We start from the raw sequence: 27,646 nt of genomic DNA, 5'->3' as shown, positions 1-27,646 counted from the left end.
GGGGAGCACAGATGGCATAACCTCTTTGCCACCAGTCGATTGCCATTTCACTGGGATTACCTGGTTAAACCATTTTTGCTGGTTAAACCATTTTTAAAGTTAGATGACACTGGTAGTGCTGCACAAAGTGGACTTACCTCTGTGGAGGATATACCCCAGGGATCCGCAACGTTTGGCACGCAGCTCGCCAGGGTAAGCACCCTAGCGGGCCAGGCCAGTTTATTTACCTGCTGACATAGCAGGTTCGGCCGATCGCAGCCCCCACTGGCCGCGGTTCGCTGTCCCGGGCCAATGGGGGAGGTGGGAAGCCGCGGCCAGCACATCCCTCGGCCTGCGCCGCTTCCGACCGCCCCCATTGGCCCGGGACGGCAAACCGCGGCCAGTGGGGGCCGCGATCGGCCGAACCTGCCCTGTCAGCAGGTAAATAAACTGGCCCGGCCCGCTAGGGTGCTTACCCTGGCGAGCCGCGTGCCAAACGTTGCCGACCCCTGATATACCCCATTGTGTCTTTTGCAAAAAATTACCCTAGCAAGTTCAAACTTTTCAAAATAAATATTCAGTTATAATTGATGCTAATGGTATTTGGAGTCCTGTGTTTGAAACTGAGTTTTAAAGAAACCTTCCCAGAGTTTTTGCTGCAGGGGCAGAATTAAGGTGTTCAGGTCCCTTAGCTATGCATTTCCGTACTTTAAGGTGCTTTAGATTTCTTTTATATGTAAACTTATCTCTGATTTCCTGGATTTGTGATGCTTGTTTTGGGTATAATTGAAACATCCTTTAATAGTTTACCCTTAAGTTGCTGATATATAATCAACATTGTAATGCAATTTTTATATAATGGGTTAGGCAGAACTCTTTTTTTCTTTTGTAGAGTTCAAGTCTTTTAGTTGTCAGCACCTCCATTACAATTACTGTTCAGGGTTTGTATTTACTCTAGGCTGAAAATTAACGTGTAACATTTGAGTCCAAAAGCAAATTTTGTCGCCAAACTCCAGTGGTTTTGCTGTTAATAAATTCAATATGTAAAAAGACCTTTAAGTGGCAAAAGCTTTTTCCCCTACCTCTTTTGTTCACTTGGGGGGGAAAAGTGTCACTTATTATCAGACACACAAAATGTCACTGAAACAAGCTATTACACATAGAACACTGTAATTCCCAGACTGGATCAGATCAAAATATTACCAAAATAATAGAAATTGCTGTGATTATGCTGACAAATAAAATACGCAGAATTTTGCAGAATTTTAAAATATTGTGTGCAAAATTTTTATTTTTTTGGCACAGAATTCCCCCGGGAGTACTAAATACATTTTGTTTGAAAAGTTTTACCTTTTACCAGGTTTGAATTTGCTACCTATTAATTTAATAGAATGTCCCCTTATTCCTGTGTTACATGACAAGTAGAACGGAAGTTTCTATACCAGTCATTATTTTATATATTTTTATCATGGCTGCTGATTCATCATCTTTCTAAGGTAAACAATCCCAAACTTTTCAAACTCTCTTCATATGAGAGTTTAACCAGGGCTGTGATCATTCTCAATCCCCTTTTCTGATCCCCATTTAGTTCTGCAATATCCTTTTTGAGATGGGGAGACAGTACAGTGCACAGTATTTTAGCTAAGGCCACATTGTTGATTTGGAGAATTTTGTAATATCTTCTATATAAATCTCTGGCTTTACCTGCACATTGAGTCTTCGTTAAGCTGTCTACAGTGACACCCAGATCCCTTTCTTGAGGTAATGCAGCTAATTTAGAACCCCGTAGGGTGTATCAATAGGTTAGATTTCTCCATTCAATATGTATTACTTTGCATTTATCAATACATTTCATTTGCCAACTTCATTGCATTGCTAATTCACCTATCTTTGTTTTGATCTCCCTTAATTTCCTAGACCTGATTCTGATTTGTGTACCCTACATGTGAGAGTTGCATTCACAGCTGGTCCCTCCAGTTTCCAAAGGGATTCTGAGGAAATGGCTAGAGGGTACTGTTTCCTCATTGAAGAGGACAGATGGTTACTGAAATATTGCCTCTTCGTCTTCCTGATGGCCACATGCTTCTCTTGTATTAACACACCTGCTTGTTCCCACCACTCCCCCAACCATCCAGCCCCCCAAACAAATGCCATAGTCTACCACCTTTGCAATACATATATCCACATCACTTATCTGGTATATCCCTAGGACCAGTGCTGAAGCCTCATCCATGCACGCAGCCCTCTCTTGCCCACCCCCACGCTGCTTCAGTTCTCCTGCACATCTTGCTCCTGTTCCCTTGCTTTCACCACACTTAGGTCCTGCTTTTCCAGGCCAAGCTTCTGTGCTTCCTCCACCCCCAGCTCTTGCTCTCCTGCACCTGTTATTTTCTGCTTCTCACCCTTAGTTCTTCTCCTTACCCCATCCCTAGGCCAGCCTTCTGGATTCTGCATCTTGTCCCTTGCTGTTTCTGGGAGTGGGGTGCTGGTGGGGTAGCACAGTATGCTAGGCCCCAGGATGGACTCTGGTTGTTCAATGACTAGATTGCAGAGAGAGCTCGTTTTTATAATCCAGGACTATCGTCAGGGTTTATCTTTATTCTATAAACATTGGGTAAAATCCTGGTCCCATTAAAAGCAATGGCAAAAATGCCAAAGATGTCAGTGGAGCCAGGATTTCACCTATTCCCTGAGCTGAAATCTGGTATGTAAATAAATGGCTGGAAGACAGTACTGGGGGAGCCATAATTGTTCTGTCCTCTCTTCTGCTCCCTACTTCTGCTGGCACCATTGTTACATAGTTGTGATTGTGGAGGTAGTGCCTGGCCACCTCCTCCTTCCTCTCCTCTCTCTCCTTTGTCTGGCCACTTCTCCTTTCTTTCTGCTCCTTATAGGCCTCCAGGTCACACGTTATTGGATAGTTGGATTATGACTTCAGAGGTATGCTTGCTAACCATTCTTTTCTCCATCTATCTTACTTAAGTGACCCCCATTATCATAGTATCTGCGTGCTTCACAATCTTTAACATGTACTTCTCCTCATGTGAGGCAGAGAAGTGCACTTATCCCCATTTTACAGATGAGGAACTGAGGCACAGAGAGACTAAGTGACTTGGCCAAGATCATACAAAAAATCTGTGGCAGAGCAAGGAATCAAATCCAGGTCTCCAGAGTCCCAGGCGTGGTCCCTAACCACTGGATTATCCTTCTTTTCTACCTCTGTACACACTCTAGTGTTCACCCTGAAAAACTTTTCAGTTACTAAGAATCAAGATTGCTTCCTTGTATTGTGCTTTTTAAAAGTAGATTTTTTTTATGCGTGATTTAAGGTGCAATGTTTCTCTATTTTTGCCTAAATCCTGAATTTTTTTTGTTATAATAATAATAATAATTAATAATAATGGAGATATCCCATCTCCTAGAACTGGAAGGGACCTTGAAAGGTCATCGAGTCCAGCCCCCTGCCTTCCTTAGCAGGACCAAGTACTGATTTTGCCCCAGATCCCCAAGTGGCCCCCTCAAGGATTGAACTCACAACCCTGGGTTTAGCAGGCCAATGCTCAAACCACTGAGCTATCCCTCCCCCCTATAGTTTACCATTGATTGTTATGTTTGTGTGCGCAGGGTAAAATTAGCTAAATTGTAACATGTAACTTTATTATTTCAATTTTAAACTTTCAGTTCATATTTTTTATAATAAGAAACAAGTTATTAACTGAAAATGTGAGAGGTGTGGAGTTAATTATTTTGCACAAAATATGACACAGGGTAGACTTGGCTAAGCGCAGCTACGTTTAGCTAATTAAACTGGTCATCAGCTCCACATTGCTAGTATTACAATACAAAAGAACATGATTCTCAAGGGTTCAAACCAGATTTTAGCAATATGTAGAGCTATTAAAATTAGTACTTTTTTGTAAAGTAACTAGCATATGGCTAGCTAACAATGTTGGAATACAACACGTGCCACATTTGTTACATTTTAAAATTACCCTGCTGTATGTGCTGAAAATGGAATTAGGAACAGGGGAAATATCCTCTGCATGTACTGAAGGTACATTCGTGCGCATACAATGAATTTCCCAGGTAATTAAAGTTGCTTAGTACAATGAATGGTTTGAAAAGAGATGCAGGAAAATTGCTTGGGCTTAAATACCATAAGTATGTAATTGCAGAGAATGGTATACATTTGTCTGGTGTCTGTTGTTTCTATAATCTGTTATACCCTATGTCGTAACTGAATTTCTTTTTGCCCCAGGGCATTTTTGGGAGTGAGGCAGCATAACTTAATACGTTTTCCCTGGTAAACAAATTTTAAAAGGAAAACATGAATATGCTTTAAGCTACATCAAGCTGGAACAAATAGCCTCCCCTTCTCTGTGACTTTCTAATATGTTCATACTCAAATTATTGGGCATTATGATTTGATTCTTCATGTTCTAGTTTTAAGCTTTTCTAATTGGAACTCATTAAGTGCTGTTATGGTGAGTTGCCTCTTTCAGTTAGATAGAAATTTCTCTTCCATTGTTACAGTGCTCCATAGCAATAAAACACCTTGTGATAATGCTGAATGCCCCACAAACACAAACCAACTTGCCCCAGGTGGAACCCTAGTTATTGACCCAACCCTGTGCACTGTAAATCAGGCACTCCGCACTCACAAGGGCAGATTCTCAGATGGTGTAAACTAGCATATAGGCCCATTTCAGTTAACTGTAATAAGCCATGGCAATTAACACCAGCTTGAGGCTGTATACCCCAGTGTCTTGATACAGGCCCTTTACAAATAAAGGGGAGTGAGTGGGAAAGATCAGCAAGGGAAGCAGGTATCTTCCACTGGCTGGCATCTTTATTCCTCCACATTGTGTGTATTGGATGTCCAATCCTGCCATAAGTGGCCCTCATATCGGTCAATAACAGGCCAGCTCCAGGTGTGTTAAATCCATCCAAGACTGTAGGCACACGTGGGCTCCTCTCCTCATGCCTTTCTGTGCTGTCTTGGCAAACATAGCAACATGTGCTTCCGTTCAAGGCTTGATGCAGCATTTTGAAGAAACAACCAAACTCACCTCTTCTATTAATTGTGGGTAGGAAAGAACTCCATAATTTCAGATGAGTTTATGATCTCAGTTTTGAAGAGAAAATCTAGTCTGAGTTATGATCACCGTTAGCACTTATATAGCACTACTGCAATTCTTTGTGTATTGTGGGCTTTAAGGATGAAATCCTAGCTCCATTGAGGTCAATGGCAAAGCTCTCATTGAAACCAGTAGGGCCTGGATTTCACCCTAACTGCTAAATCTTCATAGCAACTCTGTAAGGTAAGAAGTGAGGCTTCTAGGTACTATGGTAATACAAATAAATAATAGTAATTATCCTCATTTTACAAATGGAGAAACTGAGGCAGAGGGGTTAAGGTGCTATACTTGTAAGAGCACATGTGGAGTTTTGCATGCACCTAAGTTTTGTGATCCTAAAGTCTTGTGGGCATTTACCTGTATGCAGACTTGACTTGCATGTGCATGCTAGGCATTTGCTGCGCACAGCTTAAGTACACTCAAGTGTCTATCACTTTTTGCATGTGTGCCCTTACAAAGATAGCCTCAAATAACTAGAACAGTGGAGATGCATATTAAAGAAATTCCTAAGTTCCTGGCTGCATCTCTCTTGAAACACGAGTTCATACCTCTTGCTAGTTTTATGAAGACTCATCTTTCTCTGATTGGAATTGGTTTTTTTATTTTTATTATAGGATTTGAAACTGCAAAGTCTCTTGCACTCCATGGTGCCTATGTCATACTTGCCTGCAGAAATATGTCAAGAGCCAACGAAGCTGTGCAACGCATCCTAGAGGAATGGGTAAGGAAACTCATATATTTTTTCAATGCTTAGCAAATTCTACCATCTTCAAAACAATGTGCAATTATGAGGTCGTTTTGTGCAGTGTATGCCATTTAATGAATGTTGTTTGTCACTTATCAGAATTCAAGAAAACAGCTTTCTTTGTATTGCAATAATCACTTCAGTACTTAAATGTATTTATAGATGGAACAAAGGAGCTGTGCCATTTTATAATGTGTATGTACAGTTCATTTTAAGCATCATCATACTGTGCTTGGTTATTTTAATGCTAAAAAATTCAAAAGGACTAATGAGGCGCATGCCATTGATGACAGAAAAAGAGATTTTTGTAAGCATCTAAATGTGTGCTTAATTATTCCTGAGATTGTCAGTTTAATGCCCTTGCTACCTTAGTCACTATTACTTTGAGAGTTCCATAAAATTCTACCTATAAGGTGTTTCAAGGAAATCATTTTTGTCTTGTAAATACTTATTTTTCTTTGAGTACTATCCCCGTGGGTGCTCCATTTCAGGTGTACGTGTGCCTCTTGAGCCCTTGATTGGAGATGTTCTGTTAGCATTCTCCATTCACCCTATACAACCTCGTGACATGCTTAGAGGGTACATAGGGCTATGCAGGTAAAATGCCTTCCATTCCTCCTTTAATGACTGGGCATGAGACAGAGCTCTAGTGTGTCCACCTCAGCATGTTTTGTAGTTGTTGTTTAATTAGTTTAGTGTTTCTAGTAAGTATTGTTGTTAGTCTAGAATTAGCTAGATAGTTGTGAGAAGTTTGTTTGTCATCTCTTCCTTTTTTCTCTCTCCCATTTTTCTGGGGAGCTTATTTGGCCTGGCTGGACATGGCTTACTCACTGGTTTTTAAACACTGTCTTTCATGTCGGGAGGCTATCTCGATCAGCGACAGTCACTCTAAGTGTATCCATTGCTTGGGAGAGTCCCATATCTCCCAAAAGTGTAACTCTTACCTGGCTTTAAAATCTAGAGCTCAGAAGAAGCAGGAGACCAAACTGAAGCTGCTGCTGATGGAGTGCTCTCTTCAACCTGTTTCTGAGTCCAATCAGGAGACCCTCACATACATCTGTCTCCAGACAGATCCAGTGCCCCTTTGACTTCAGCTAAAGTCTAACCTCAGAAGGGGAAGATCTTGGAGGACTAGGGAAGACTCCTAAGAAGAGGAGCTCAGTCTCCCAGTAACCTTCTGCTAGATCTATGACTTCAGCGGCCTCGGCTTCTCAACTTGGTACCGTGGAGGCAAAAGTCTCTTCCTCTGGTACTGGCAGAGCAGGGAGATCCCAAAGCACTTTAGAAAAACACAGCATCAGCGGGGCCCTAGTACCATCTGCCTCCAAATTGGCACAGTCTATTTCAGACTTACCAGTGGTGTCTTCTCACTCAATTCCATTGTTACTGATGAAATTGAAGCACACACCTTTGGCCCTGGCACCTACACACTCCAAACCAATGGTACCACCCAAGTCAACTGCTGTGTCAGTACAGAACCACTTGGTACCGCAGGCATTCTGTTACTTCAGAGACTTGTCACTGTTAGATGAGCTGGAATCCCCACTGCTTATGGGTACTGAACAACTCTCAGTACTGAGACCCCAGTCTCTGGTTTACCAGTGCTTCACAGTACTGCAGGATTCTCCATCTGTTTCTACTGGGGCCACCACAGATGTCCGGTAATTTTAATCAGTTCCAGGACCTTGTGAAGGGGGTGGTGGACACCCTCCATATACCTTTTTGAGGAGGTTAAAGACTCGCATCACAAGTTGTTGGATGTTTTGCAGTTGGCAACACTCACTTAGATTGCGCTTCCCATTAATTAAATACTCCTGGATCTAGCAAAAACTGTGTGGTAAACTCCTGTTCCCATCCTGCCAACTTGTAAATGGGCAAATAAGGAATATTATGTCCCGTCCCCCCCCAGAGACTTAGAATTTTTGTTTTCCCATCCCCACCAATTCCGTGGTGGTGGACAGCATTTTTCCAGGTCTATTCCTTTTGTCTTTTGTCTATGACATGAACTAGAAAAGGTTAGACTGTTTTGGATGGAAAGCCTAACTCTTTTGCAACCCTCAGTTTGTGATCAGGTGATTGTGGACAAGTATGACTACCTGAATTACAACAAGTTTGCATCCTTTATGCTCCTGTTGAAGATATTCAATTGAGAACACTTCCAGGCCAACATTAAGGAGCGTCAATTTTTAGCCTGAACCTCTCTCCAGGTGTCCTTGGATGTTGCAAAAATGGACAATATTTGACAAACCATAAAGACAAGAACGAGAGATGATGAGAATGTGTCAAGGAACTATATGGTGAAGATATTCCTGAAAAGTTCAACTACAGATGGATCAGGCAAACCTGCCAATAATGGATGAAGAAATCATGGCAGCAATAAAAAGACCGTGAATGGAAAAGCACTATGTTGTGATGGAATACTGGCTGAATTGTTTTAAAGCATAGGGGATGAAAGTTTGTAATCCCTGTCAGATGAATGAAGAATATGCTTGAGACAGCAGAATTGCCAAAAGACATTACAATCTCACTGTATATCCAAATCCTCAAAAAGAACTCTATGGATTGTAAAGACTACAGAACAGGCAGTCTAATATCGCATGTCTCTAAGATACTTTTGTGAGCTTAATACAAGGAAAAATTGATAAGGAAATAAGCAAATAACAATATGACTTAAAAGGTGGAAAGGGCACAATAAATGCCATTATGAACTTGAAGCTCATATTCAAAAGATCAATTGAAATGGGAAAACAGTATACTTGTTGGGTATTTCTTTTTATTTGGAAAGTCATTCTACTCATACAAATTACTCAATACATTAATATCTGTAGGGATTGATGGATACAAACTGAGTAATAAAACAATTTATACTGGAATCAAAAGGTGATTATAATGGGAAATTAAAATGAAAATCTAGTAGGGATCAAGAGAAGAGTTAGGTTTGTATAACGTCACTGACTTTATTCAACACTTGTATCAAGTTTAGATGAAATTAAGCAGAAGAAGGTATTAAGATGAATGGAAAATGGAATAATATTTGCTATGCAGATGACATGGCACTGTTGGCTGATTCAGAAGAAAGTCTGTGCAGTTAGTGGAGATTATATATGCATATGACAGAATATTGTCTATCTAAGGTCATATGTGGACAAGTCAAAAACTATGGTGGTATGCCAGGATCCTAGAAAGACATGCAAGATTATAGTGCATAACATAGCCATGCAGCAAGTGAGACATTATTGCTACTTAGGAAGCATCAATACAGAAGATGGAAGATCGGATACTGAAGTCAGCACCAGAATAGCAACAGTGAAAGAGACATTCTGGAAGAATAAACACCTGAGGAGAAGGGACATAAATTTGAAGACTAAATTCCATCTCTTAAAACCTTGCATTTGGTCTGTGTTAAATTACAGCTGTGAAACATGGGCATTCAAACAATCAATAATAAACTACAATTCTTCTGAAATTATGATGTTACAGAAGAAATTTAAAAATATCATTGATAGAGACATGTAATGAAAAAGTATTGGAGATTATTGGAACTCAGGAAATGCTAGTCAGAAATCTTATGAAAAGAAAGATTTGATTTGCAGGGCACATTATAAGGGCTTCAGCTGGTGATGCGCATTTACGGGCACTGGAAGGGAAAGTTGATGGATGATGTGGTATTCTGGATGAATCAAAAGGACTATTCATCCACAAGAGATTAGTGGAGGGTCATACAGAATGTGCTACCATGATTGCAAACCTCCTGTAATGGAGATGCCACATAAGAAGAAGAAGAATAATTTCTGGAGCTCAGTTTCTTGAAGAAGGTATTTTGGATTAAAGCCTTATCTCTCTTGGGCCTGTGAGTTCCAAATACTGTATTTTAAGGTTTGTTTTTTCCATAGTTCCTAATTGAAATGGAAGCTGCCTGTTTTCTTTGTTGCAGTAGCACCAGTGGAATATCTAAAGGGCCCACGAGAAGACTGTATTTGTGTTACTTTTAAATTTGGCTTTAGATTATCTTCCAACATAGCTGGATTTTTGAGTAGACCCTTTTTTGAATTGATTTATTCTCTTTCTAAATGTCCATAAGTAAATGTAATTAAATTATTTCAACAGAAGAGTGAAATGACATGAAATAATAGTGAGTGCCTCTTACATATAATTTGCTTTGCACATTTTATTTAAAAAGTACTTTTCAAGAAGTTATCAAAATTCAGTGAAAGCAAAAATTGTTTTTAGTACTTTGTTTAGACAACAAGAGTACCAGACTACTTGTGTAAGTACATATATTACCTCACTGAAAGTTAATGAATTGGTAATTGAATGAAGATTACTGTCTTGGTTCAAATTGCTTAAAAAAACACTACATTTATTTACTAACAGTTCTCAAATTCTAATTGTTCAGAATACAATCTCATCTGTAAACTGAGTAGCTGGAGAACCTTCAATGCATCTTTGTAATGGCTTTGTTGTTGTTTATTGAGAGGCACTAATTAACTTTGATTATTGCACTAATATTGTGGCATTTTGACAGTCCCTCAGATTTATGACTCTGGGAAAATAAACAAATGAAATGCAGGTGCTGGAGCAGAAAGAATAAGTTATTACTGAACTTTAATTACTTGGAGTGTGTAACCAGGAGAGAATTAGTTGGTGAATTACAAGATGCTTAAAATTTACATCAAATTGTAAGCAATCTTGAGGAGAATTAGGGGAGAGAGAAAAACACAGTTATTGTAAATAAAAGGGTGAAAATACATATGCATGTTAGATTAATCTGGTTAATACTAATATTACAATATTGATACTGATATTTATTTTGTAATAAATTTTTATATATTTTTTTATTATATGGTAGTGTGCAAGCTTGTTAATCTGAACATTCCACTTTCCTGAACAAAGTGTCTTGTTAAAGAAAACATGGCTTAATGTTATTCAGTGGAATTCCCCCTACAGGACAGGAAATACTGTACCCTGCTGGAAAGGAAAGCTTTTAAGTGGCCATGACCTTTGACTTTGTAGTTTTAGGGGAAGCTATATGATCAAGGGGACTTGGTTCACTTCAGTTGAACTTGAGAATGTAGAACTATATTTGGAAATATACCACCTTAGGGTGCAATCCTACATAGCTTAGCACACATGAGTAACTTTACTCTTGGGAGTAGCCCCATTGAAGTCAGTGGTACTATCAATGTGAGTAAATTTACTCATATGCATAATGCTTTGCTGGACTGAGTCATTAATCTGCATTGTACAAACATAAATTCTGCATTCCCTAAATTCTCCCATGAAGTGGATAAAACAGCTTTTAAAAAATTCATAGTATTAATGGAAATCTAATGTTATTTATTTGTGAAATTGTCTATGAATATTTTCAATAATATTTAATTTTATCTGATTTTTTTGTTGGAAATACTGCATGTGATAATTTTAGAAATTTATGCTACTGCTTATAATACTCATATAAAAGTCACAAATGTACCATTATAACAACGAACTTAGTGCGTTTAAAAGAGTAGCAAATCTGTAACAAGTGTTTGTGTCCTATCTAAGGTTTTAGAAAAATGTTTGAGAAATAGTATGGTTAAAGATTTGTATCACACAACTCAGTCAACCTGTGGAACTCATTGTCAGGGGATGCTGTAAAGGCCAAAACTATAACTGAGTTCAAAAAGAAATAGATAAATTCATGGAGGATAGGTTCATCAATAGCTATTAGCCAAGATGATCAGGGACACAACCCCATGCTCTTGGTGTCCATATGCCTCTGACTTCCAGATGCTGGGACTGGACGACAGGGGATGGATCACTAAATAATTTCCCTGTTCTCTTCATTCCCTCTGATGCATCTGGTATTGTCCACTGTTGGAAGACAGGATGCTGGGCTAGATGGACCATTCATCTGACATAGTATGGCCATTCTTATGTTATTTTAATACGAATGCATAACTGGGCAGAGTTAAGGTAGTGCGTTCTTCCTTAAGGTTCAGGTTTCTTACTTTGAGTACTTCCCTTTGCAACCTTTATATTCCGTTAATGTAGGGCCAAATACTAAAAGATACTGAGCACTTACAACTTCTAATGAATCTGAGAAGTATTTTGCTTATTTTAAAGTAATCAGGAATGTTCAACTACCCAGAACATGATTAAAGAAACAAATATTTTTGTTTAAAGTTTTGATTCTCTTGTATTGACTTATTATGTATGTATTATACATCTAAACTTTTTGTGGGAAAAATATAATTCTTGTTTAAAAAATGTGAAGACCTATTATAATACAGAATTAAAGAAAGTCAGTTATGAAGTACAGTATGCTTAAATGAACTTGAGAACAACCTGAGTAACGCCCTTGACATTCTGGTCTGTTCGATTTATGAGATCATCATCAATAGTGCCATAAAATGTAGGTTCCATTAGTATCAGTAGAGAGCTATCTTTTTTGTTGGTGTTAGTTTTGTTACTACAAAAGAATCAGTTATTGTTACACAAAAATCAATTTTAGATTATCTCTTTTCAGTGAATGTTGCAATTCAGACATAAAAGTAAGCTTTAAAAAAAAAAAAGCCATTTGGACTGAAAAAAACTTAACCTAACGGACTTGAGGATAATACTAATGATATCCAGTAAAACAAGGTTTGTCAGATCAGCAGTTGCATGCACTGTAAATTAAAAAACCACAGGGGATGACTTGGCTGATTGTTGAAGACGAATGTAGAAAACCACGAATTTTCTGCTATTTATGTCCAAAATGCTATTTTGTGGAGACTTTGATACCAGCTCTGCAATGATCACACTTGAAAACTTGTCAGCTACATTAGGTAACTGCATAACATTTAATGTTGCATTTGCGGTATTTTACTTACTTCCTATAGTATCGCGAAGGTTAGGTAATACTGCAAATACAGAAATAATTGCCTTATCTATATACTTAAAGCAACAACTTTTCAAGTGTGGCCATTGTGGTTTTTCTTTTTTAAAACCAAAAGATCAAAAAAAAAAACCCAAAAAACACCCAAACCCACACACATTTGAGGGGATAGTAGTGGAGTATGTCGGTATGGACTGAGATATATATAATTGTAAAGGAATCAAACCACAGAGAGACATGTGTTGCTTTACAGTAGATGTTTTGAAAATGGAAGTTGCCCATGCACGATAAAGCTCAATATCAGTTTAAAACTGAGTTTGATAATTTCTTACTCAGAAGAAAGGAAATTGGAATTTTAGAGCTATAATTAATTTTAATCATAAATTGTCAAACAAATCTCTCCTTGAGTAGTGGAAAGGCCCTAAAGCAGCCAAGGAAGAATATCAATACTTTGCAAAGGAGGAATGATTGTTCCAATTCGCAGCTTAATTGACTTTAAGGCTTAATGAAAAACACTACAGTGCTGTTAGTACACATAGTTGCTCTGATGAACATTGAAATCTATGCTCCAGAAAGAGGAGTTAGGGAGCTTTTTGTATTGTATTATTGATGCATTTTTCTAACTGAGTATAAGCATAACAGTTGGACAGAGCTACCTAGCTCCAGATGTTAACTATATTCTCAAGAAAATTCTTCAAAATGTGGATGAATAAAATATCATATAGCTTTTTGTGTTGAGAAACTTACATGTATATAGTCCTATCAGATTTCAGTCTTTTAAGTAAATATTAAAAATAAATTGAACATTTTTTGTTTTAACAAAAAGTCTAAAGAAATGTTTCTCTTATAGTTTCTTCAATATTAAGATGACAGTTACTTCAAATAAAGATTAAATTATTGGCAAACTAAAATTTCTGTTACATGGAGATGATTACAAGGTATAGATGTAACAAAAGTACAAAAAACTTCTAACACAGAACAGCAAGATAAGTTTGATTCTTGCCTCTACTCTTTTCTCAAAGTATTGTCCACCTGAGGGTAACTCCTATAAAGAATGATTGATTGACAGTTGCTGAATAAATTATTGTGATTGAAATTAAAACCTGATCTTTCAGGTTTGGCTCTCCAACTGTTACCTAACAGAAATATAGGAAGACAGGAAGCAAGCTGTATGCCCAGGCTTTGTGTATGTGCCCCATTTGCGAGGAATGCATGCAGCGCTTTTTATACAATCGATACATTAGCCTAGTTTTTCAAGAAGGGACTATTCTGCCAGTTAGTGAGCCTCAGATGTTGATTTTGGTTCTGTGTATTGAATATGTTCATTGAAAAGAAATGTTACCTCTATCAACCAAAAACTCTTGTGTAGCCTTCAGCATCTCGACCCCTGTAGATGTTAATCTTGATCTAGAAGATAAAACTCTTGCTACCCATTATGTGCTAAGTCACTGAGCTTCTGTTTTACCTCAAGAATGCCACAAAACCTATACAGTTGTTTTCCTCACCATAGACCCATGTATAGGATGCCTTATTAGGAACAATCCACTAAAAATGCTCTAAGTCCACTGACATGCTCAATGGAGAAAGGGCTCCTTGTGGCTGATTAGCAGTAAGCTATAGAGGTCAGTCATGGAAAGTCCTAAAGCATATGAATAGACTGCTTCTGAAAGCACAGGTAGGAATCAGTAACTGTTGGGTTCCACAAAATGGCACCGACTGGCACTTCTGTTACATCTTCTGATAAACTTTATAATGAATAAACACTCTCAAAAAGTAAAATGTTCAAAAAACAAGTATAGGTATTTCAGGATACTTTACTGCAGAGTAAACTCAGTATGGGGGAGGCATGTTTCTTCAGTGCTCTAAATCTGGTAAACAAGCTGAAGACTGCAGATAAAGATAGGGAAAAGGGATAGGATAACTAACAGCACATACGTTTTTTACTTTTTAAAGGCCTGATCCTACTCTCCTTTAAGTTAAAATCTTTCAGTTGATTTTAATGTGAGTTAGATGAGAACTGATGTTACTAATGGAGTTCTGGCTGAGGTTGGTAGTAATCAAATATCATAACCATCTGAGATCAGGCTGTGAGCTGCATGAAATGAATTGATCCTCAGTCCAGTTCCTAGTAGTATCTATATTAGTATGTGGTCTATATCACTGACCCTTCCAGTGTTGAGGGACACAGAGGGTGTGGTTGTTGGGGCTGCTAGTAAAGCCATCTTCCAAGTACAGCTTGTAAATAAATTGTTATACAGTGATACCCAAGACTTTGAATAGCATTCAAATGTGTTTGCAGCTCTAAGAAAAAATAAGGCTCAAATATACTGTAACACAGCCTGCTAATGGAGGAGCAAATTAGCTGCAGCTTTTGAACTTCTGAAGTAATTGATAGGCTTTAGGATTCTAAATTGTATTATGTTTTTGGTAATATATATTGGTAATGCAGCTACCCATGCTGATGTTTCTTAGTCTGTCATAGCAACTGGTCTTGATAGATTTCTGCAGTGATAACATCTCTATATTCTTCTTGCCAGGCACGCACCTTTTTAACAGCAACAAATTTAGTAACTGACAATGGCAAGAGGGTTTTTTTGGTAATGATTTGCAAGAAATTTATATGTAAAAGCAAATGGATGAATTAAAAACATTAAATAGCTTCACCAGCATCCACATGGATGAATTGTTGAAATCTATTTTTTCTTGCACTATAAACATATGGCATGAATTTGCTGCTCTCATTACAGATGCTGAGAGAAGGGAAAGACAAATATTTAGATTACATTCATGTTTTACAGTAAAAACACTGTTCAGTTTGTTTATACAGTTCCACTGTTACAGTTTTTATGGTTGGTAATGAAACCACTGTAAAACAGAGTCTGAATTATATAGCAGATGTGTTAAGGCCCTTGCATTCAGCAAGATGCCCAACACTGAATAGTGGATATCATTTATACAGAATCAATCTACTGACTACAGCTGAACTATTTCAGACCTTTGTCTACATGTACAGTTAGCCTTGTACCATTATTGTAGTAAATATGTAGTTTTATTATCCAAATACATTGATATTTTACAAGAATAACATTTATGAACTATAAAGCAGTCTTCTAGTCACTATGGGTGGGTGCAGGAGGCTTTAAAGGATTTGGTAGGCATTTTCCAGTCATTTAAGACCTCATATGGCTTCCATTTTCATTAAACGTTATGGACGCATTCCAAATGTTTAATTAATATAACATCTTACTCTTTATTCACTTTAATTTCTTGCCACAGTTATGAGAACTTGGAAGTGTTTTGATTCTTTTTCAGTTGATAAAGAACTGTAATTCCAAAGAATGTGTATGCTAAATGCATGAATTTGTAAAAACAAAATATTTCTTAAAAGTTAAAGTATATCACTGTTTTTATGTATTTGAAAGTATCGGTAGAAAATATCTAGTCAGCTACCTTTCCACCAATGCCCTTTTTATACAATCTACCTACAGCCAAAAATATACATTGTTGATTTCAGATTTATAGAAGTTATTATTATTTCTATAGTGCCAGAGATTTACCTGGTACTGTACAGACAAATCCTGTAGAAACCGCTTATGTTTCTGCTCAAAAGCATTTACTATTTTAGTTCTAGACGCTATAAGCACTTACTGCCAAATGTAGTGCTTCCTATCATGAGTGGTCACACTGACTTAAGTTGCACTGCTCATGATAGCAAGCATTGCGCTTAGTATTAAATGTTATCCGTACGTGGCCCTTATTCAGTAAACAAAAGGCTAGGAGAAGAAATGTAATTAAAGAAATGGGATCTGCATTTTTTAGTTTAGTTTCTTGTAGTTCCAAAGCTTTTTGTCAAAACTTACCAGAGATCGCTGCAGAAATGGTTTAGCAGTAGCTGGCAAGCTGAAAGAAGACCACAAAAGGGGCTTTGAAGAATTTGAAGTGGCTTGGCACAATGGAGGGCGGGATTGTTCCTTGCATAAGAAATAGGATTCAAAATGGCTGGTGATGTGAGTGGTTGAAGCAGAGAGCCCTTCATAAGTTGGGAAGACTTGGGTTAGGGAATAGTAGGATCTTGGGGAAGAGAAAAAGGAAGGAGCAGCACAGGGAAGAACACTGAAGCTGAGGATGAGGAGTGTCCTGTGGAAAGAAACAGGATGTGTGTTGGAAGGGTTTTAGCAGAGAGGAAGAATGATTGAAATGTTGTGGGTGGGGTAGGTTGAGTGGATTAGTAAAAGGGGCAGAGATGATGGGTAGGGAGATTCAATTCGGGTGGTTGCTATTGTCCTAGTGGAAGAAATGAGGGTCTGATGTCTCACAACAGTAGGGGCTGCTAGTTCCGAACCAAATGTACCCCAGCACCAAGTGTACTCTAAGGTAGTCTCATGAAAAGAAGGGTGAGTTATGGGCATATCTGCCTTATGCCTACTTCATCTATGCTTGACCTCAGGGAAATATAGGTGAAAGAAAGCAGGGGGTTCATTCTGAAAGGAACATATGAGCACTCCCTTCCAAAATGTCCAAGAGAGCCAACCTGCAGCATTCTGTCAGTTTGAATTTCACAAAGCCCTGCTAACCTATGAAGGCACCAGCCTGTTTTGTGTCCTGATGGAGGCATTATCTAGTCAGGATCAGAAGGTATTATTTCCCTGAAAGGGTCAGCATCCCTCTTAATTGTGAAGGGGTATCCAACGATTTTGTCCCACCTGGTGTCTTTCTGCCAAGGTCAGCAAAAATATCCCATTGCATTCTGGGCTTTTCATATGCAGTGCACAGAAGGAAGTTAGTAGGGTGACAATAGAAGGAGATTCACCTTGGTAGTTTAATAACATCTTGACTAAGAGATAGTCCAGAATAGTAAATTCTGCCTTGGTCTCCTGCTGTAATTTTGGATTTCTAGGTTACTCTATACTGTATGTCAACATCTAACTGCTCTAGCCATAATCCCATAGCCAACTAATGAAAACAAAAGTGCTGTTGCCTGTCTGTGAAGTTAGTGTTGTATTTAATTAGTGTAAAATACAGCTTTTCATATAATAGCATGTACATTTTTAACCAGCCATAATATTGTACATTGGAACCAAATCATCTGAAGTCGTCTTCCCACTCATCTTCTACCGTCTCAAAAATGTCTGAAATGAAATGTCCGCAGTGCTCCTCTCCCATGTTTTATACACATTACATTTGCAGGAGAGGGATATTTGGTTCCTGATTTTAGTAAAACACTGTTCTTCTTCTTGATACAACTTCAGTGTTCTTCATTACAAAAACAAACAACCCACCTTCATCATCCAGGAAATTGGCAAAACATAACATGAGAGAATATTGCCAGCAAATCACTCAGCCATGACTAGTTTTCTCCAAGCTTTCCAAAAAATAGGTGCCTAAAGCTGGGCTTCTAAATTCTTGTTTAGGCTCCCAAGTAAATTGCTTAGCACTTTTGAAAAAATCAGGCCACCAGCGCTTCAGTTAAAACTAATGGGAGCAGCTGGCTGTTCTGCACTTCTGAGAATCCGGCCTAACTTTAGACATCTGCTTTTAAATCTTGGCCTTTCTGTATTCACATAGCCTCGCTTACAGATATGTGTAGATAAGCTTCATACTGATGTTTTACAGATACACAGAATACAGCAGAATCCTATTTATCTGAATCTTTCTTTCCATAAACTCCCATTGTCTAATTGCTTTTCCCATAGTGTACATTGTTGGTACGGAAAAACCCTCTGTTTGTATATACTCCATGTCATGTATTCTTTTCACATAAATAGAATTCTTCTCTCATTACACTTGTAGAACTAAGTTTTGAAAATAAGTTAAACTGGCTTGATTGTAAATTTTTAACCATCCCCACAATTACTCTGATTGTGATGTGAGCTTGTAATATATTCCATTAATGAAAAAGGCAAGCTTAGCTTATGGTAAATACACTACTAAGTGTTTATAGTACATTTTATATTTTACATGATTCCCTTTATAATTCTGCTTATCTTTTCATTCTAATTCCCTAAAGGACATATAAAAGAACCCCTAAAGAGAGTAATTACTGCTGTACTCCTTAACCAAGGCTCCTTTTACAAAAAGAAATCTGAGCTGCTTTTTAAAGAAGGGAGTTTTAAATAAAAATGCAAATAAGCTGCTTTGTAACCACATTAATTACCCACCTAGCCTCCTATTACCATGTTTGTATTGTTTGCAAACACTATTTACAGTCGTGTGGAAATTAACATTACTGGTCCTGAGGAAAGATTGTTGTTGGTGGGTTGTGCTTTGGAACCAATTAGAGTGAATCTTGTCTCCATTGAGACTCATGGGGAATAGCATAGCCTTGCAATGTCAAATAATAACATTAACTTAGACTACACAGGCATAGTGCTGTAATTATATTATTGGCCCTATTTTGCTTCTGCATTGAATTTCTCTGTCTGCATTTTAAAACCAGCAGGCTGCAGAGTTTGTTGCTAATGATTTAATATGTACTGTGATAACTTTTGATGAAAGTCGTGGTGAAATCCAGTGGGTCACTTTATCACCAAACTGATTCTTTGTTTTCCTTTATAAAACTCTGCCAAAACTAGCATCTATGTTGAAGACTTCATAGGTTTTCATATAATTAATTCACAAACTGACAAACAAATTTGCTAGCTTATTTCATATTGTGAGTGAATAGGATGGAATGTGTGACAGGGAACCAGTAAAGCAGTATATTCACAGTGAAAATGGATTGCTCACTGTCCTTTGCACAAACTCCCCAAAATGTTTGTTAGTGTAACACTGATAGACCCCAGTCGTCGGCAGGTGGGATCAAAGTGGGGATCTGTGGAGCTTAGCGCATGAGCCTCTACCGCATGAGCTAAAAGCCAACTGGTTGTTAGCTAAGGCTGTAGAGCAGACTCATTTTAACTCTCTCTCTCTCTCTCTCTCAGTGGCCACTAGATGGGACAGAACACCACATCCAGGAGGTGTGTGGGTTACATTAGCAAAATATAATTGTGAGCTGGAAACTGCAAGACAAACTTTTTGATAATGTATCTTTTAGGCCAGGGGCCGGCAACGTTTGGCACGCGGCTCGCCAGGGTAAGCACCCTGGCGGGACGGGCCAGTTTATTTACCTGCTGACGTGGCAGGTTCGACCGATCACAGCCCCCACTCGCCGCAGTTCGCCATCCTGGGCCAATGGGGGCGGCGAGAAGCGGCGCAGGTGAGGGATGTGCTGGCCACGGACGGCGAACCGCAGCCAGTGGGGGCCGCGATCGGCCAAACCTGCCGCGTCAGCAGGTAAATAAACTGGCCCGTCCCGCCAGGGTGCTTACCCTGGCGAGCCGCGTGCCAAACGTTGCCGACCCCTGTTTTAGGCTCTCTCCTTTTTTTTTTTTTTTTTTTCCCTTTTCCCTTTCTATTTTTTATGAATATGTTATGGACCTTCAATCATTTTGACATCAAAAAAGTTCATTTGAAAAAAAGTCACACTTGCATCGTTTTCTCCATCTTCTGTGTTTTAGGAGTTAGAAGTAGGGCTATGGAGAAATCCCACCGGGGTCATACAAAGTAGACCCTACAGGATTTGAGCCCTAAAAGATTTCCTCTTCTCTTTAGGCTTTTATTTAGACCCCCCAATGTGGTAGAAGAGCCCTTCCAGATAGCCAATAAACATTTCTGATTATGGATCTTGTTCTACTTGTCTTTAAAACACCATTGTGTACATCTCTGTGTACATCTGGTGCCATTAAAAACAGTATGGTGGTGGTTTAAAAATTAAAAAACCCTACTTAATGTTTTTCTCCTTCAGTGACTTCTGTATCAGTTCTGCTCTAATCACAAGCATTTAAATACTCCTCCACAACCGGTAGAAACACTGTACCATGCTGGAGCAATATTTCAGCACTGAAAGAGGAAAGAGTATGACCTATCGCTTAATGAATCATCAGCATTACTTCTTATAGCACCCAGGGCTTGACTTGGGGGCACTCATCCAACAACTAATGGGCTTCCTGATATTCCTTAGCTTGTAATTGAAAATCGAAGCTCCTGACCAGTGTACACATAAATGACCTAAAACACCCATAGAATCGCTATTCAAGAAGGAGGCATAACCAAAATATAAACAGTGGTAGAAATGTTACGCAAAATGTCTGCCTTGAGGGCACTGCTAGCTTTGTCAGTCTCTCTAAGGTATTTCTATTACTCTGGAGTTGAAGCACTGTGCAACTTCACTAAGTTTGTAATCAGTTTGCCATCATTTTATCTCCTCTCTCCACCATGGGAAGTACTACAGTATTTTACGTGCTCAGACCTTTTTCTAAGAGCCTGTCACCTTCGTCTCCATTCTCTCATTTCTCCATTCTCTCATTTCACAATCCCTACTATTAGCTGAAAGGAATGCTTCTCCTTACTTGATAATCTTTTGTTGGCAGCACATGGTAGGACTGTCATTTGGTAAGTGTTTATGCAGTACGCAGCACAATGAAGCCCAACCTGATTGTGGGTTTTAGGCACTTCTGCAATATAAATGTTGACTAATGATAATTAATGGTATCCTCTCCTTAATAATAGCTTCTCACTTAATTCAATGTGTTGAGGCAGGGGTAGTCAGTTATTTCTCGTCAAGATCCAAATGTCTTGGGCAAGGTCCGGACTCCAGCAAAAATAACAATGATAAGAATACATAAATGGAACAGACCACAAAATCTTTTTAAAGTGTCTGCGGGCCAGATTTGGTCTGCAGTCCACCTATTGACTACCCCTTGGTTAAGGAGTTTGGGCATGCAGAATGGTTTCTTTATGGCACTAAGTGATACAGTCATGACAGAATGCACATGTTGCTCTGTAAGTCCACTGTACAAGTGGCTGTAAAGATAAGGGGTATCTGAGTGGTGTATTATGTTCTTCTGGATAGTGCCACATTATTTTAGTTAGGGTCTAATCCAAAGCCTATTGAAATCAATCAGTGTCTTTCCTTTTACTTTGGGCTTTGGATCAGGCCCTAGATATGTTAAGTATGTAGAAAGATTTGTCTTTAAGGGGCCAGTTTTTTAGTATATAGCTGCACACGCATGCATATGCTTAACTAGTGTGTCCAAGTAAGGTATGCACCGATCCCATCTTGCTCGTGTGCAAACCTCCATGCCTTCATGAAAGTCTGGCACTTGCAAAATAATGTGCAAAAAAGTACAAAATAATGCACTTTTGCATGCTTGTTTTTGAAAATCTGGCATTGTTATTAGATCTGACTTTATTTGAGCTGCATTGAGGGGGGTTGTCCAATGTATAACTGTCCATTCATTATGAAATTAGGTAATTTAAAAATCTTTGTTGCTCCTTTCTGTTTTTTGTGCTGGAAGGAAGCACTTCATGTATGTGCATTTCTAATTGTGCTATTGGGGAAAACACTCATTATTTCTGAATGCAATTCATGTTATTAAAAATTCATTCTCATTTTACTTGTGACATGCCAGGTGAGCATTCTGAACCAGAATGGATTGCTTATAATGCTAACCTTAAAATTAAAAGGTAAACATTTACTTTGGTGTTTTCTAAATGGCAACTCTTGTTCCTTCAGCAATACTTTATTTGAAGAGGGAAAGCTAGATTGAAAATGCAATCCAAATGTTGCAATCTTTGCACTAAGCCTCTATTAATTTAGTCCTGGTAAAGATTCTCAGTGCATCATTTTGCAGGAGCAGCTTTATTACTCAATATATAACTTTATAAGGAGGTGGTAAAAATAAGTTATAGTATGCTGAGCTTGTTCATAGTTTTTCTTTTCCCTATTTCATTTGAGATCACTGAGATACAGGATAAACTTTAAAATTAAACTTTGATCATTACATAAAAATATTAAATTCCTGGAACGGAAGGATTGCCTTGTGGTTAAGGGATTGAGACTTGAGATTATCTCCCAGCTCTGCCAGAGGCTTCCTGTTTGACCTTGGGCAAATCATTTAATTTCTTTGTGCCTAGGTTCCAACATGTATAAAGTGAGGATAATAATACTCCCATATAAGTCCCTCCCCCTCCCCGCCTTTGTTTGTCAGGTCTATTTGTATTGTATTTTAGGAGAAGATGTGCCACTAGACTGCGGGGTGTGGTGAGCAGTCTTGTATGCCTCATCTGTGGGAAGGTTTGCTTCACATTAGAAAAGTTATTTGAGGAAACTGTCAGATTTTTTCTTTCTCTGTATCATAGTGGGACTTCTCTAGCCACCCAGGATATGGCTTGACACCAGAAGAGCAGATGACTCCACATGAACAATATTGTGTTCCAGCACTCCCCATTCAGACTTGATTTTGGTGTTCACATTAGGTAAAATTCACAGAGTGGTGAGGATCAGCACAAGAAGCTACACCCCACTTAAACTCCGCTTAAACTCCAAGCTTGGTCTTTAGAGGATATAATTGGAACAAAGTGAATGGTACAGTATTATACGCCATGGAGTGAATTCCACCCAATGACTTTTTAGGATATGTATTCAATGCAGAGTTAACTCTGATTGGCACCTGGGTCTGGGTCCCGAGTTACACCTAGCCTGGGTGTGAGCAGCAGCACTGCAAAGCAACACTCACATTACTGGGTCCTCGGTGGTGCTGTGCTCACCTGTGTATGTCACTAGGACTTCTGGAGGCACATCCTATGGTTCTTTGTGTTGCTCAAATTGTTTACTAGTTAATTATGGGAGAATTTGTCTTTCCTGGGCGCACAGAGGAATTGTGGGAAGGAATTGGAGGAATGTCAATACTCTGGTATGGTAGCCTGTGTCCTCACTGCAAAATGGGTGGATTATCACCCCATGTGAAAGCAACACCTGGGTAAATTAGCCCAGTTTGAAAACGCCACTAAATGTGGATCAGAGGTATGGTGTGTGGATGGGAGGGAGATGAGGTGCAACACCTGAGTAAGAGCCTGGGGCCATGTCTACACTACAGGCACTATAGCGGCATAGCTATGGTGCAGGTAGCTATGCCAGCATAACCCCATAGGGATCCAGCATACAGCAATGGTTTTTACATCTCTGTAGGAACTCCATCTCCCTGAGGGATAGTAGCTAGATCAATGGAAGTATTCTTCCATCAACCTAGACCAGATTAGGTTTGGCGCTCAGGGCTGTGGATTTTTCATACCTCTGAGCACTCTAGGTATGTCGATCCAAATTTCAACTGTAGAACAGGGCTGGGTTACTTCTGCAGCAGGGACATACTCTTAGGCGCCGTGTCTACACTAGAAGCACTTTGGCAGTATAATTATATCAGCAAAGCACTCCTATGGGATGCAGTTTATATCAACAAACCTGCTTTTGCCAGTTTAGCTTATTTCAGTCCCCTCTGAGCGAAATAAGCTATATCAGTTTAAGCATAGTTTTGCCAGTATAAATGTGGCTACACTAGGGGTTTTTGGTGTGTTGGAACTGCTGTGTTGGTCAAAGATCACACCTCCTCACTCCCTTGACCAACATAGTTATACCAGCAAAAGTCTGTGGAGTAAACCTGGCCTTATAGCTTTCTGCACTCCCTGAGTGCCATATCATGGTCCCATTGAAATCTGTGGTAAAGCTGTCATTGACTTGAATGGGAACAGCATTTGGCCCTTTAAAAAGGTGTCAAGTATTGTTTATTTTGATAAGTACTGTCAGGCAGAGTCACATAATATTCAGTGCTTAGAGGTCCCACCTCTATTGTACTAGGCACTATACAAGCTCTTAGGGGCAGGGACCATCTTTGTAATCTTAGGCCAGGAATAAGGTATACTGGCAAAAGTGCAAGTTTGCTGTTATGAGATCCATCCTCACTAGGAGAGCTTTGCAGGGCCGCCCAGAGGATTCAGGGGGCCTGGTGCAAAGCAAGTTCGGGGACCCTTTCCATAAAAAAAAAAAAGTTGCAATACTACAGAATACTATATTTTCGTGGGGGCCCTGTAGGGCCCGGGGCCTGGGGCAAATTGCCCCATTTGCCCCCTCCGGGCGGCCCTGGGGCTTTGCCAGGATAGTATACCCGTATAGCCCAGCCTAAACTCTGTATATGCACAATTCATGTTTGCTCAGAATTGTACAAAGAACAGGAGTACTTGTGGCACCTTAGAGACTAACAAATTTATTAGAGCATAAGCTTTCGTGGGCTACAGCCCACTTCTTCGGATGCATATAGAGTGAAACATATATATATATATATATATATATATATATATATATATATATATATATATACACACACACACACTGTAGCCCACGAAAGCGTATGCTCTAATAAATTTGTTAGTCTCTAAGGTGCCACAAGTACTCCTGTTCTTTTTGCGGATACAGACTAACACGGCTGCTACTCTGAAATCTGTCAGAATTGTACAGTTTATTCTCCAGGTTGCTTGCTCCCAAAAGAATAATTTTTCACCCGTGGTTGAATTTCCACCATGCAGGAGACCAGCACAAAGCCTACACTAAACATTTGAACCCTCAAAATAGAACATCAGTGGAATTTAATTGGTGCATGGGCCTCATGGTGCCCTTCTGCACAGGGGATGCATTTCACCTCTAAAGCATGGAGGCCTGGGAACTCTTTGATTTCATCTGAGGTTCTTGTCCAGGGCCGCCCGGGGTGGGGGAGGGGGCAAAGGGGGGCAATTTGCCCCAGGCCCCGCAGGGGCCCCCACGAGAGTTTTTCGGGGCCCCTGGAGCAGGGTCCTTCACTCGCTCCGGGGGCCCTGGAAAACTCTCGTGGGGCCCGGGCCCCCGGAGCTTCTTCCGCTCCGGGTCTTCGGCCGCAATTTGGCGGCGGGGGGGTCCCCAGGCCCCCTGAATCCTCTGGGTGGCCCTGTTCTTGTCCCAAGTAATGACTCTAAAAGGTGATCTGTCCCCCATCAGCACATTCCCTTGTTAATGGGCTCACGTAATGGCCTCAGTTACATATTCTAATATGTACTTTAAATGTTAAAAACTATACTTATTGAAATTTATATTCCCGGTTATTGCACTTAGTAAAATGAAAGGCAACCCCACAAAATTGATGTTATAAAAATGATACAATATTTTATTTTATTTTCAGGAGCTGCTCCTTAATTTTGTCATGTTTAATGTGTTATGGTTGCAAACAAAGGCGTAAATATATGCATTCATTTCTAATCAATTTGTGTAATTACATTTTATAATCTAGGTGTTTGCAAAGCAGAACATGGTACACCTCATTTACTGTGTGTTGTAACTAGTAAAAAAATAGAATGAAATAAATCTTGAAACTAACTTTAATTGTAAGTATAGATTAGTTGTAAATTATATCTTTATTTATTTTTAATTTTGCAGTGTTGCAGATTTGGAGAACATACCAATTAGTGTAGTTATTCGAAGTAATGACAAGTTAATTACTGTAAAGGCTCAATGCTGTTTCTCTCACAATTAAAAACATAACACTGACTTAAGATTTTTTTAAAAAGTACAGCTAGAAATAAAAACAGATAAGAAACTGGATGAAGATAATAAAAACTTACTATAGGTAACATACCAGCTCAGATTTTAAGGGGATCTATGTATCGTTCAAAATCATAACATAAATATATGAACTGATTATAGTAAGAAGGAAAAAACACCTAACTAAAAAGACTTAAGTAAAAACTCATCATTTGTAATGAAACCTATATAAATCTGGATACAAATGCAGTGATTTAATAGTGAATGTCCATATTTTACTGTACATTAGTATATCACTTGGAAAAAGGCAATTTTGCTAGTTTTATCTGAAACTGATTACTATACATCAACTGCTGCTTAGGTTTATTCAGTGAGGCCCCTGTTACTTTCCAACACATCTCATGCTGATTGTTAGACACCCATGTCAGTACTGCTTCTTTTGTACCTAAGGCAATAAGTGTTTATTTTTATGAATATGTTTAAAGAGTAAAGAATGCCTCTGGTCCAAAGCAGAATGTTTTCCTTTCTGATGAACTGTAGTAAATCCTACCATTTTGAAAGCTGTATACTATACCAATGAGAAATGGACTGATTCACGTTTCCTTGTACATGCATAGTGCAAGAGTTAATACTTTGCTGCAAAGATGTCTCACTCTAGAATAAGGTTTAAATGCAATATTTCATTCCTTTAGGTGAAACTAAACTGTTGTTTTTGCTTGTGAAATTGCCTGTATAACTTAGAATGAATAATTGTGCACAAATATGTCTACACCGTATTTGGGAAAAATGTTCTGGATAGCATTTAGAGTGATATGTGTATTCTTCAGTCCACAGCTGTGATGCTTACAATATATTTAACCAAAGGTTCTCCATTAGGATCATCTACTTGGACCTCCTTTGACTATTTGGAGTCCCATTCAAATGATATAAATGAGTCTGGAGTTACAGGCACAGGGATCTATACTAGTGAATCCAGATGCAGGATTGAAGCCTTGTAAATTACATGTCTTGCACTCATAAACAGGCAGTAGAAACAGCAGATGCTACTGAAAGAGAGGGGGAGTATTCTTGAGGGAGGTTTTGAGGGGAAACCCCGCCCCACAACATTAGTGATGTTGAGAAAAATGACACCTAAGCCGTAAAGACCAAGACATTCCGGTTCATCTATTTTGTCATGTTATGACAGAAATCATTACAAGCTTGATAGGTTTATTTATAAAGACTTGCTTCAGTATTCAAAGTACATCTATTCCAGCGTTCCTTATTTCAAGCTGGGCCATGGATCAAGATGAAAGAAAAATTAAATTGTATATTGAAGAGCTGTTAATTGAACTGCATTGCATTTAGCAAGGGAGCATCAGCTTCAGGCAGTCAATACTACAGAGAATTTTGAATGTACTGCATCACTAGATTGTCAGTTTGTATTGGAGAATGCAAACAGACTGCTTGGCTTGCTGATAAAGCCCTGGAAACTTTTAAGTTGTTGAGGGGAGGAAATGTTATTTTGCTGTGATATGTTGTGACAAAGTTTATGATGGAACTAA

General features: G+C 38.9%; 1 protein-coding gene across 2 annotated transcripts in view; it reads left to right on the top strand.

Annotated features, from left to right (window-relative positions):
* WWOX (WW domain containing oxidoreductase) overlaps positions 1-27,646 on the top strand; it is a 680,961-nt gene that overhangs the window by 42,878 nt on the left and 610,437 nt on the right. For both annotated transcript variants that reach the window (XM_054049157.1, XM_054049158.1), the window contains exon 5: positions 5,732-5,838. In XM_054049157.1, coding sequence (XP_053905132.1) covers positions 5,732-5,838 — 107 coding nt within the window. The remainder of the gene's footprint in view (positions 1-5,731; positions 5,839-27,646) is intronic.

The sequence above is a fragment of the Malaclemys terrapin genome, chromosome 14 (assembly GCF_027887155.1).
Source record: "Malaclemys terrapin pileata isolate rMalTer1 chromosome 14, rMalTer1.hap1, whole genome shotgun sequence".
NCBI lineage: Eukaryota > Metazoa > Chordata > Testudines > Emydidae > Malaclemys > Malaclemys terrapin.
The sequence above is the reverse complement of the archived record's forward strand: the minus strand, read 5'-3'. Positions and strand labels throughout refer to the sequence as shown.